Source organism: Ziziphus jujuba, chromosome 10, assembly GCF_031755915.1.
Source record: "Ziziphus jujuba cultivar Dongzao chromosome 10, ASM3175591v1".
Taxonomy (NCBI): Eukaryota; Viridiplantae; Streptophyta; class Magnoliopsida; order Rosales; family Rhamnaceae; genus Ziziphus; species Ziziphus jujuba.
The window spans coordinates 25,776,848-25,790,558 of NC_083388.1; the positions used below are offsets into that span (position 1 = coordinate 25,776,848).

The 13,711-nt window shown below is 29.4% G+C and overlaps 1 protein-coding gene across 8 annotated transcripts; it reads left to right on the forward strand.

The window, feature by feature from the left end:
• Positions 1–6,619: 6,619 nt before the first annotated feature.
• On the forward strand, positions 6,620–12,649 carry LOC107412399 (uncharacterized). Of its 8 annotated transcripts, none has more exons than XM_025070942.3 (15): positions 6,620–7,352; positions 8,238–8,360; positions 8,465–8,524; positions 8,692–8,787; positions 9,231–9,314; positions 9,398–9,516; positions 9,614–9,715; positions 9,824–9,943; positions 10,503–10,571; positions 10,754–10,820; positions 10,900–10,953; positions 11,052–11,141; positions 11,930–11,986; positions 12,076–12,123; positions 12,272–12,649. In XM_025070942.3, the coding sequence occupies exons 1-15, from the start codon at positions 7,335–7,337 to the stop codon at positions 12,284–12,286; spliced, it is 1,122 nt and encodes a 373-aa protein (XP_024926710.1). In that variant the 5' UTR covers positions 6,620–7,334; the 3' UTR covers positions 12,287–12,649. The 8 variants fall into 8 exon arrangements, with proteins under 8 accessions (XP_024926710.1, XP_015875658.1, XP_015875660.1 ...); XM_016020172.4 differs by having other exon boundaries at positions 6,621–7,352; positions 12,267–12,649; XM_016020174.4 differs by having other exon boundaries at positions 6,621–7,352; positions 8,468–8,524; positions 12,267–12,649.
• Positions 12,650–13,711: the final 1,062 nt, after the last annotated feature.

Consider the following 13,711-nt stretch of genomic DNA (forward strand, 5'->3'; position numbering starts at 1 on the left):
GGAATATTGAAGACCATTACCCTTATTATTACCACCATAACTTATTTTTTATGATTTTCACTTTATTTTCTTTCTTAGTTTTAGCATGGATTTCACTTTTTAGTTTTTACATTGAAGTAGTCGAATTAATATCTAATAACATCATTTATTAATGGATCTGTATATAAGGCCATAATCATGCATGTTACTGATTAAATTTTTAAAACAAATTGATAACTGATATTTATACATCTTCATGAATCATGTCTCAATTCATTCTTACAAAAATTAAACAGTTTTTATCACCTTTGATTAATATGGATATTTTTTATTATATTAAATTAAGATAGCCTTTTAAGGAGTATTCTGTCTTGCAAATGAATTTAATTTATATCCAAGCTATGTGTGTGGCTAATAAAATTTATCTTTGTAGTTGTTATTTGACACTTTGGTTTAAATTAAGCCTCAATTTTTTTTTTTTTGGGGGTTCAATTCGTGTAAGTTTTTTTATTATATTATTATTATCAAAATTTTGTGCATTTCTTGGTATGAATCATGCATCCCTCTTATTTTATTTAGTTATTTTCAATAATTTTTTCATTTAATGTCTTTTAATTTAATAGAAAGGATAAGCTACATTTCTTTTTTCTTTTTTTTCTTTTTCTGGGGGAATATATTTTCTTAGTACGCATTCTTTAATTGAATCTTTTGACCTTGAATTTTTATATCTTATTCTACAAACACACATTGTATTGATTGGCCGCAAACTGATATTGATTTTTTTTATATTAAATGCATGATTAAAATTAAAATGAGTTTATTAAAAATTGAGGAATATATTTAGTTTAATGCACGAATTAATTATTATTAAATGCAACATTGAAATATTAGTAATGTTTGTTGCCTCATTTTCATTTTCTTTTTCTTTTTCTTTTTATTTTATTTTATTTTTATTTTTATTTTTTTACGTAGCATGTTGCTACATGGCTTATCAGCGCTGGCATGTCACATAAAAATCAATTAAACTATAAGTAACACCATGCTGATATTTTAAGGAGTATAATTCCTTTAATTAAATTAATTAGAAAAACAGGGGAAAACAGAGGAAAAACAGGGGTTAGTAAATTTAATGGCATGGTTCTTGATAGTTGATACACAACAAAAGCAAAATCTTCTTCCTCCATTGTTTCTCTGAAGCCTCTTCTTCTTTGCATGCTAAAAATAAAGGTTCTTAAGACAGACCATGTGTTATACAATGTCTCAAATACCGATGCCATCGAAATGAATGAAAATACACTTTTAGATTTTAAATTCGGCTAGGTCTAAGTGCAACTCCCTTCTAGCTTAGTTTTGAATACAGTATTATCTTTGATCAACTTTGCTCAATTTTTATGCTTTTATATATTTATTTATTATTATTATTATTATTTTTTTTGGACTAATACTTAATATCATGTTTGAATTAAGTTTCTAATTCATGAGCCAAAAAAATAAATAAATAAATAAATTTATTTCATAGAAAATTGTGAAATTTATAGTGTAAAAGTTTTATTCTGTTCATCTTTTCTCTTCTCTGGGATAACATTTTTCATTTTTTTCTTTTTTTTTCCGTTTTGGTAAAATTATTTGGGATAAATTTTTAGTTTCATAAGTTAGTTCCTTTTCTTGGGCTAATAGATTTTGTAGCTATGGGCTTTATGGGCTGAAGAGACAGGCAAAATAATTATATAACTAAACCAAACCCAACCCACAATGGGGAAAAAACAAAAAAAAAAAAAAAAAAAAAAAAAAAGAAAAAGAAAAAAGAAGCCATATATCATCATAATACATTAATAACGAAAGAAATTTTTTTTTTTTTTAAAGGATAGTTAAAGAAATTTGTTACCATATCATAATTCATAAGTATTACGAGATCTGACAACAAAAAAAGAAGAAGTTATAATTCAGCTGCTAATGATTGAAATTTGGACTTCACCAGGAAAAATGAGAAAATCCATCCATATTTCTATGAAAAATAAAATATACGCATTTTCTTCTATTTTTATCGTTTGTTATATAATTGAACAATGAAACTTTAAAGTTTTTTGTTTTTGTTTTTTTTTTTTTTTTTGGCTCCGTTATGAACTTTAATTAAAATCTAAACATAGTCTAAAAGAAAATGGAAATGAACGTACATATCTTGTTCATATAGTAATTAGATCTAATCCAAATATAAAATTAATTAATTTGGTCTGAACAACAACTGTCGAACAATATTTTTGCTCTTTAATTAAAATCTACAATGTCCATTTTAAGTCATAATTCTTCATAGACCAGACCTACGATCCTCAAATAGCTGCCTCAAATAAAATTAATGGATAACTATTTTTTTGGACTTTTCCTTTTACTTTTCCTTTTGCTTTGCTTTTTCTTCTTCAAAGTTTTGTTAGTTTAGAATTTTCTTTTGGGTCTCTTTCGTTCTGCATTTCATTCCCATGGATAGGCTGTTTTATTTATTTCGATCGATAATAAGGACCTGAAAAAAAAAAATATATATATATATATATATATATTCTTAACCAGAAAATATATATAAAATTTTTTATAATCAAACAAATTAAAATAAAAAAATATTATTTGTTATTATTATTAAACAATATTATAAACATTTATATGTTAAATGATAATTTAAATAAATATTATAATTTAAATAGTTATTATAAAAAAAAATTTACTTTTGAAATTTAAATATAAAAATCAATAAAATAAAATAAAATATCCATAAATATAATTTGTCATATAAGCTGATCATCGATAAATAGGAAAACTCATCGTACATATACATTAACAAGAAGTAGCTTGATTTAAAAGTTGACGTGGCAGAAATAATAAGAAAAACAAAATGATTGAAACAGGAGACAGAATTTTTTTGTTTGATGAAAAATACAAGAGACAAAATTAATTAATATATATTTCATTATAAATGCTATTTCAATCGGTAAAAATTATATATACATAATAAACTAAAAATCAATTAATTCTGTTAAATTTTTGTGGGTACAAATTGACCGTATGTATGTATATGCATCATTGCATAGAGATGCATATCTGAAATTGTGAAACACTCAAAATGTGTACAAAATTGTGAAATTGTATGCATGTACAGGAAGGTGCGGTGTAAGTTGGCGTGTGAATTGGCATCATCTCCAGTGTTATTCAGGAAATGTGTTTTTGGATGTTTCCACCACAAATGCCACAATCACTATTAATTTATACATCTAGTCATTTTTTTTTTTTTATTCAGAATAAATTTGTTTGAGATCGTTTAGAGCATCATTACCTAACTTGTTCCATGATGTTGATGCAATCGTATTACATAATATTGTTTTGAAGGATCCCAACAGATTTCTCTTAAATAAAAGTGTGTATATATATGTATATGCATATATATAAAGGTACGCAATAAGAATGCCATGCTCAAATTCTTCTTCTTCTTCTTTTTTTGTTTTTTTGTTTCTTAGCTTCATTAAGGTTACAATACTATATACCATATATTGATTATTGTTAATTATTATATGTATCTGTGGCAGATGAGGATCAAATTATAGAAAGCTAGATGTATGCATAGTGACCAGCTACACCGTCTACTGCATGCAGTAAATATTTAGAGCATTACATTCAACTTAATTGTTGCTGCAAAATAATTGAAGAAGAAATGGAATGTAATATGAAAAATAGCTTCTGTCTTTTTTTTCTTTTTTTTTTTTTTGGTATTATAACAATTATTATATAAATACGATTTAGGAAAAAGATGATACTTGATTTTATCATTTAAAACTGTGTTGTACTCCTTAAGAATCATACATTTTCTTGGTAATATCCTCAAGAATCATACATGTACACATACAATGATGCTTTTGTTATATTGCTAGCCACCATCAATATATGGCCCCGTGATTGGAACCCCTAGCTACAATTCCTTTCCCACCATAATTGTCAACAACTGTTTGATAGTTATTCATAAAAATTGGTCCATCATATGTGCCTTTCTCTGTGATTTTTTCTTGGTGCTTTTTATTTTCTTTATCTCAATTCATTCATTGCCCTCCACAAAATATGATTTATATGACATAATTATAATAATTTACTTCTATATATATGTATATGGTGATTTTGTGCGATAAGAGTTTGCGTCCATAAAAGAATTATCACATACATATTTTGTGGCCTACAATTGTTTTTTGTTTTTTGGGGTAATAAGTGGTCTATAAGTTGTACGACCACAAAGCTCAGGCTTCAAATATTCCTTCAAAGTCATTACCCAAAGACCACAGACATATCCTCTTTAATTACTTTTTTATTTTTTATTTTTATTTTACCCAAAACTGAATTACAATGTTTATTCCTCTTTTGCTTTTTTCCGCTTTTGCTTTTCAAAAAATCTAAAGTCAGACATAACAATGACATTGCATTGTGGCTAATGCAGCTGCATAACATATGAGCAAAACAATTAAAATTTTTTTAATTATTAATTACTAAATAAGTTATTTTAGAGTTTACTTTTTGGACAAATCTATGATTCTTTTCTTTCTTTCTTTCTTTTTTCTTAAGAACCTAAATATATGAGAGTTGCTTGCACGTTTCTGCATGAGAAATCTGCTATTATGTGGGTCCTACAAAAGTATAATGTGAGATCAATCTTCATCCAAAGGGATATATTTTTTTTTTTTTTGGGTGAATCTATCTATCTTCATCCAAAGGTTGATATTAAGCAGGCAACTAATTTGTTAATTAATCACATGTAGCTCCAATGAATATTATATCCAAAGCAAAATTTTAAGATAACTTGGGTAATTGGAATTACTTGGAAGTCAATTATCAAAACGATTTAAGTAATGGAACCTTTTAGTACCATGGAAGCAATAATTTGAAGACGTGAGGAATCGTGGAAAATTAAGATATTACTTGATTTTGAGTGGTCAAAATAAAAATAATAATAATGTGTATAGCTGCAAAAGTATCATAATTCTTCACCATGTGAAGCAAAAGCAAAAAGAAAAGAAAAGAAAAGAAAAGTGTTTCTCGAAATGTTGACTAGGAATTCAAATTTGACAATTTCACTCTTTTTCAAAATTTTTTTTTTTTTCATGTGATATATCATTAATTTTTATTTATTATTATTATTATTTTTAAATGAATTGCCAATCGTGCATTCAGTGAATAGACATTAACCTTTTATTCTAAAGAACGAAAAACGAATAGAGACAATCATATGAAAACAAGCTAGTTTGGTTTTGCTTCAGTTGTTTGCTAAATCTCTTTAACATGCTTAATAGACGTGTGTTCTTTAATTTTTTTTCTTAATTATAAACAAACAAATTATGAAGAAAACCAAATGAAAATGAGACTTTGATACTTATTTCCTCCCGAAATTTAGTAATTTTATTTTTTATTTTTTTTCAATCAAACTTCAAGCGTAAGCCTTTTTCTTCTCTTTTTCATTAATAATTCTGCCTGGACACCAAGAAAATCCGGTTGTCATGAAAAAGGGAGTCAATATCATAATGTCGGTGCGCCGAACAAATTTGACAAATAATGAAGCAGTACTGTCAATATATATATATATATATATACATGCAAATATAAATATCTTAATTTTTATTTTATCAGAGAGTATTTTTTTCAATTTTATTTCCCTTTAAATTGAATGTTTAAAATTATAAATAAACTAGCAATGCTATAGTGACATTAGACCTTTTTTTTTTGGAAACAGAAAAAAGAAAAAAATATGTTCATCATGTTACTTTTGATACGACACATGAATGTAGAAGTAATTTACGACGATTTCAAAATAATAATAATAATAATAAGAAGAAAAAAGTAATTTACTTTATTTTATAAATAAAATTTCATGAAAATTAATAATCTTTACAATAATTGAGATAGATACAGTCATATCAAACATGTACAAGTACAATATGACAAATTATAATAAAATAACAAACTTTATGGATAATAATTAGTATATAAGATACTGCAAAACAAACTTGTTTATACAAGATTGCATGTCCCACATACTTGATTTCATTCTCTGATTAATCTTTTCCCCCAGTTCTATAGAATCTTATGAATAATGTATATACCCTGATTAATTTCGTCCTTAATTTATAATCTTTGTTTTTATATTATTGAATAATTTATACATTGTGGTTAGTTTGAAAACCTACCACATTTTGAAAACCTATCGCATTTCATTTCATTTCTTTTTCTTCTTTTTTTTTTAAATTTAAAGAACAAAGGTAAAAAAAGAAAGAAAGTTCCTCATTATTACAAATATAAACCTTCAACAATACTATAATTAAAAAGTTGGATCCAACCTCCCAGAATTTTTTCCTTATTTTATATGTGATGGTGTCAGTATCATAGGTTAGGTGTGCTGTTGATGTCCCATAGAAAACCAATATTTAATTTAAATGTGTTCTTTGTATAAACAGTCCAATGTGAGGGAAAGAGATGGCTCTGTCTTCTTCTTGATCATTTCAAATTATAAACACTCCAATGCAAGAAATGTATTGTATGACTCTAATGAGCCAAATTATAAATATAAAATAAAAGCAATTGTTTTTGTTGAAACTGAAAAAGTAAAGAGAAAAAAATAATGCAGAATCTCAGAAATCAAGTGGCCCAGTTGCAAAAACCAAAAAGAAAAAGAAAAAGAAAAAAAAAAAAAAAACCAAGAAAATATGCGAAACCCATAATGCTGACAGAGTGATTCCTTTCAACCGTGGCATAATTACAAATAAAATTCTTTGTTTAACGTTTTTCTCAATTTTTTTTTTTATCTTTATTTTTGTTTTTTTTAGTTAAAATATGTTTTTATTTTTATTTATTTTTTCTTTTAAGTTAAGAATTAATAAGAATAAGAAGATCGTGCAAAGCCATTTTCTTCTATCGTTTTCTTGACATGGCCCGTGTTATTCGGGTTGCCTCTTAAACAACCCGATTGCCATGTCTTTCAAAACTTTCTCTCTCTAAAGTTAATGACTTTCTCTCTCCCCAAATGATTTTTTTAAATTTAAATTTTTTTTTTTTTTATGTTATTCTCTTTTTCTATAATCCTGTTATAAGAAAAAAATCTGTAAGTATAGTTTTCAGGTTTTGATTCATCAATCCTACATGTCCCAATGATATAGTTGAAAGTCTTTTTTTTTTTAATTAAAAAAAAAAACAGTTTCTGGGTTTGTGAGTTCTGATCAACAACATCTTCTTCGGCCCCCAAAAAAAAAAAAAAAAAAAAAAAAAAAACGGAAAACGGAGTGGTTCTGCTGCTTCTTACATTATTTCTTTCGGTGGGTTCTCTGGAGTTTCAATACAATATGAAGTTTTCTGAATGTGTATGAATCCCTTTTCCTTTATTTCCATTTTTGTACTGTTCAAAATCTCTGCTTTACTCTTTCTTTTCTTTTCTTTTTTTTTTTAATATATACTTTTTTTAGCTAAGTAGTTGCAATTTCTCATGGAGTAGTATTAGGAGTTCTGATTATAAGCATATAAATAGATAAATTGGTGTCTTTCATTTTCCATAGTTAAATTATAATGATGGCTCTGTCAATTCCTATTAAGGAATTTTTATGCCTTGAAGTTTGCCTCTTGATATCAGAAATGGTATTATAATATAAGGGAGAAAGTTCTCCATACAGTTAGAGATATACAACTTCCAATTCAAATCTTGCCTACTATATGGTCTCAAAGAAAGTTAAGTTTTGGCTCATAGAGTTGAGAAATTGGTTTGGTCAAAGGTCTAGTCTATCCTGGTTGATGGTTGCAAGTTCCTTATGAGGTTCTTTTATTTTTGGCTGTAGAAACACTATTTTAGGTGCTTGCTTTACTACTTTCAGTGAGTAAAGAGAAGTCTTCTGACATAAACCTGGCTGAAGCCTTTGTGGACAATTGTTGAATGGTGGATTGCATTGCAATCCGACCGAGTAGGCCTAAATTGCTTAGAAAATTACAGACATCTGAGAGTCCCAAATCCCACCCTGTGTTGAATGATAGCATCTTGCTTGCTATACATAGTATAACAGATGCATCTTCTTCTTTCTATATATTTCTTATGTTATTTTCCAGTTTTTTGTTATTTTCTTGGTTATTAGTCAGCTGTAACAGCTCCGTTTGAATGAACTTTATTTTAGTTTTTATTTACCTTTTTGCGGCAAACATTGTCGATGTAGTCAAAGTATTTTGGCTCATATCGTTTTTGAATTGCCTCTTCTTGTCAGGTATATTTACTTGCGGATTCAAAAAGTAGGAGATCATGCTTTTGTACCATTCTTCCTGCAGCTCTTTTGCTTTGCCTTGTTTTCTTCATAGGGAATGCGTTCATAGCACCTGACTACAAACAAGTATGTTATGTGTTTTCAAGTCTATTATCTAATCTTTACTCTTTGGATTCCACTAAAGTGCTTTGTGAATATTTCAAATGGTTCTTTCTGGCCCTGCGGTCTAGAAGTTATCAGTATGGGGACTCACTGGTAGTTTGCAGAATTTTAAGTCCAACAAATGCGAGGTTTGTTTGTCTCTCATACCGTTTTATATGTTATTCTTTTCCTCTTTTTTTTGTTCATTTATTTATTTAGTTTGTTTACTTAACAAAATAATTCATCACATTAGTTTTCACTTGCATGCTTATTAACTTTTGGTCTTTGTTACTTATGTTTTCTTTACCCACTTTAGAATCGATGCAGGCCTTATGGAAGTGAGGCATTACCTGAAGGTATTATGTCCCAGACTTCTAACTTGGAATTGCGGCCATTGTGGGGTTTTCCAGAGGTATGGTTTATGGGGTGATGGATGCAGTTCAATTTGTGATTATTGACAAGTCAAGTTATTATTTTTGCTATAATTATTACTAATTTTGAAATATGAGGATATACTGTTCACCATTTATGAACCTTTTAATGAAAAAAATGTTTGGTTTCTATTAAATATATAAATTCTCATGACAAGTGCCTGTAATTTTAAGTTACAATCTATTCTAGCTTTTCTGAAAGTGAATAAACTTTAGTTCTGAGTTCTTCTTGTAGATTTGCTTATCAATTCTCAGTGTACAACATTTTAAAAGTCACTCCATTCCTTCTGTTTATTTCTTTCTTCCCTTTCTACCTTTTATGCTGATTAAATAAACTGAAACTTGGAACCTAGGTGGATAGTTTTCTGGCCTAATATATCTTCCTAGTTCTATATAATATTCATTTGCACTCTGTTTATACCAGAAAGATGCAAACTCTTCACTTGGTTTATTTGCGGTGGCTGTTGGGATAAAGCAAAAAGATTTGATCAATAAAATGGTCAGAAAGGTAAAAGGAAATTTATAGGCTCTAGTTACTTTTATTCTTCTTCATATCCACATAGGTAATCACATTTTATCCACTTTTTGCAGTTTCTATCTAGTCAGTTTGTAGTAATGCTTTTCCATTATGATGGTAATGTTGATAAGTGGAAGGGTTTTGAATGGAATGATCATGTTATTCATGTATCTGCAATCAATCAGACTAAATGGTAAGAAGTCTCAACCTTCTAGTTATAATATCATTCATAACTAAAGTTGCACGATTCTAAAAATGTTCTGTTGAACTTTGGTTTTCATGATGCTTAGGTGGTTTGCCAAGCGATTCTTACACCCTGATATAGTTGCTGAATATAGTCATATTTTTCTCTGGGACGAAGACCTTGGAGTCGAAAATTTCAATCCCAAAAGGTATGTTGGCCACCAAAAAAAGGGCAAAAATAAAAAGCTCCATTCATTTGTAGTGACTTGTTTACTTTAACGTGTTAAATTTAGTACTTCCTGTTCTGACACTTGCAGGTATTTGTCTATTATTAAAAGTGAAGGGCTTGATATATCCCAGCCAGCACTTGATCGTTACAAATCAGTAGAGCTGCATCATCAAATTACTATACGTGTGAGGAGATCAATAGTTCACAGGTCTCTTTTTAACTTTATTTTCTTGCTAACAATGGTATTCTGTCTTAGGGAAATAATATCATAAGTTTGCAAACTCTGCATGTGCTAGTCTGTTTATATCAATAGTGGCGAAGCAGCACCTTTAACTAGTTATTGTTTGCTCAATTTTATCTGGAACATATGGTACAAAAATGAGACTATTTTCACATTCTACTTGTTATAAGCACTTCACCTCATTTGACTTTGTTCAAAAGTTGAAACTTGACCTTGCAAAATGGTTCTAGGTGTCCAATTTATAATATGTATTTGTATTAATATGTCTCTGTAACTCCAAGAATAATTTGGAGAAAATTCGAGGAAAGATTCAAACTGCTGCAAGGTTTCTTTCTTCATTCATTTTTTGGGACAATGTACTCTTTTCTTACTGTCTTAAAACCGGTTAATGTTGGTTCCACTAAGATTAAAATATTACAAATTTTTGCTTAGATATTGTTGGTTGTGATCGATATGAAGTATGCCCTTTGGTAATTGGTTACTCTCATTTGCCAGTCGTAATGCTTTTGATAAATTTCATCTGCAGAAGGACTTACAAGCCTGGTTTAAATGGAAAAGGTTGTGACGCCAGCAGTACTGCTCCTCCATGCACTGGGTATGAATCTGTTGCAGTTAAACTACCCTGTTTCATATTGCTTAAAGAATTAGTTTTGTATTGCTTGATGAAAACGATAACCTATTCTATCTGGATTGGATAAAGAAGATTCCACTTCTTACGTCATTACAAGTTTTAACTGTTGGTATAAGTTAATCTGATCAATGAAACCTATGCTGCAGATGGATAGAAATGATGGCCCCTGTTTTTTCAAGAGCTGCCTGGCGCTGTGTATGGTATATGATCCAGGTTTGTTCATGTCACTTTATTAATAGTCTCGCGTAATCCATCTTATGAATCTTAAATCTAATTATTGTTTTATTTTCAGAATGACTTGATCCATGCATGGGGCCTAGATATGCAACTTGGTTATTGTGCACAGGCAAGCTTCTTGTGATATATGTTACATCATTAGTTATTACATCCTTACTTTTATAAAGATGTTTGGCTGAGTCCTGTTGCTGACATTCTTTTTTTTAGGGTGATCGGACCAAAAATGTTGGTGTTGTGGATGCCGAGTACATAATCCATTATGGTCGCCCTACACTGGGAGGCATGGATGGAAATGAGGTCAGAAATAAATGTCCTTTACTTTTTATCAAAACAATCTGTCTTTAAGCTGTTGTTATGCTAAAGGTCTCTGTCTCTGATAGTCTTGTTAGATCACATGATCATATTTATTCACTGGATCCCTAAGGTTTAGTCTCCATTACATGCAAAAAGAATATAAATGTATGCATATCTGCCACTATATAATGCTGTTAACAGTAAAACTGACTCTGCTACTGATAAATTCATGTCAGTTGGTGCCTAGTTTTAGAATTCTTTCCTAGAAAGAAGATTTTTATCCCTGTATAAGTGCTGTCCAGGCAGTAGTATAATAAAAACCTATGATTTCCAATATGTGGTTTGACATCAAAATGCTAACAACAAAAGTTTCAATTCAGACCAAATCTTGGGTAAAGGGCCAGGCTTTTGAAAGTAAAAATATTATAAGCATAGAGACTTCAGTATTGATTATGAACGTCCAATGCTTTTTGTGTTGTTTTATTGTGAGTATTTAACATATTGTTCACATGCATAGTCCAACCATTCTAATTCAATGGACCACATTGTTGATACGAGTTAAGAAATACAAGTCTCATATTAAAATTTAACATGTCGTTCTGATGAATCATTGTCAACCCTTCTAATTCAAAGGACAAGGACCACAAAGTGGATGTGAGTTGTGAAACATGAGTTACAAATTAAACCACAGCTTAGTGCTATTAAAAATTAGTGCACAATTCCAGAATTCTTTCTCTATAAGAAAATATTTATAGTCCAATGTTAGTGCCAACAAATGTTCTTCAATGCAGACAAATTCATCGGTTAAGAACCAGACGTCTAAAAGTAAAACTGCTTCGAGCACAAAGGTATTGTTATCTTATTTCTAAGCCATACTCCTTTGTATTTTTGGTGCTGTTTAATCGTAACTGAAAATGAGTGTTTTAACTTGTTTTAGCAGGCATCATCCCATCGTCATCATCATCCATTGGACCACAGATATGATGTAAGTTCTGAAACATTAGTTACCATATTAAACCGACATTCTTCTTCTTCTTCTTCTTTCTTTCTTCTTGTTTAAAGCCAACTGTTAATGGCAATTCATTCCTTGAAAGTTATGCACAAGGACATAATCTTGTTATTCTGCAGGTCAGAAGGCAATCGTATAGGGAATTAGATATCTTCAAGAAACGATGGAATAAGGCTGTTGAAGAGGACAAGTGTTGGGTTGATATATACCAATAGCAAGCAGAGAGCATACAATTTTGTATGCTGGTACTGTAAAAATTTTCATGTAAAATATGTACCATTCTTATACAAATTGCACATCATAAAGAATACGCTACAGTACAGTACACGGCCAGCTCAGTTGTCTGGTGTTCTTGAATGTTGGGCATCGAGATGGATAGCATAGAGTTTTAGGATCATATAATCCTTTTAGTTTTCTTTATTTTTTATTTTTACCTTATTCATGGATACAAATCGTGTAATTCATTCATTTGCTTTCTCAATGAATGTAAATGTTATAAGTATGAGCCAGAACTACTACATTTTGTTGATCTTTATACTGGGAAGTTAATCTTATAGTTTACATGCTTATTTGACAAAAGAGAGAAGTTACTTTATTGTACTTCATAGGGTGATATATTTTCTCGAGAAATTGAATCTAAGTAGCTAGATTCCTTCAATATCAAACTCTGCCTGAGAGTAATGTTAAATTGGAAAGAACGTTGATTTATATTTGACAATTTATTCAAACCAATCATGTTAATATGGAATTAAAGAACAGAAAAAAGGATGTTTGGTTTAAGATAAAATTAGGAAAAAGAAAATGGGTCAATGTAGTTCCTAAAATAAGATAGAATCTTTATATCCTTGATCTCAGTCAAGATCAAACCAAAGTTTTCACAATTTTTTTTTTTTTTTTTTTTATAATAAATATATGTGTGTGGGTATCCATTTGGGGTAGACTGCAAGGGCATCGGCCCGATGATAAACTTGGAACAATTTAGAACTTGATTTGGGCTTTTAAACGCAGCATCTGACAAATTTTTTGTTATTTCCTTCCACAGTTCCAGATATAGTAAACCAAATACGCAAAAGTCAATCTATGTTGTTTATGTCAATGGGTTCACTTGTTTTCCTTAAGTAAAACGGCATTGATTTGCTTCCAAAAGCCAACCATAAATCACATGGTAGAATTTAGGCAACCCCACAAGGCTCTCATGCAATGTTTTAACACCAAAACCTCAGGCATACTCTTTGTTCATTGAAAGAAGAAAAAAAAAAAAAAAAACTAGAGAAGTTGGAAGACTTGAATTCCATTCACCTAACTCTCTATCCTCCGCTGTCCTACTCTGTTAACACCCCTCTAAGTCTTCTCATCTTATAACCCATTTTCACTAAGCTTTTTATTTTCCCTTTAATTAATTCCACTATAAAGAATATCACTTTCTCAGATTTGAAGAAAAATAAAAAGCAAATTCACAAGTTTTACAAATTCTAAGAAACTCAGAAAGAAAAGTTTATTCAATAGATTATTTTTCAACATTACAGGCTTACCGACTGAAAGGTAAGATTGAATATTTTCCTTT

Bases quoted from the DNA above. Each gene is read 5' to 3' on its own strand.
- LOC107412399 (XM_016020172.4), top strand. The intron at 8,361-8,464 runs GTATGTTATGTG...CCTGCGGTCTAG, and splicing joins TAGCACCTGACTACAAACAA to AAGTTATCAGTATGGGGACT. The intron at 11,142-11,929 runs GTCAGAAATAAA...TCTTCAATGCAG, and splicing joins GAGGCATGGATGGAAATGAG to ACAAATTCATCGGTTAAGAA.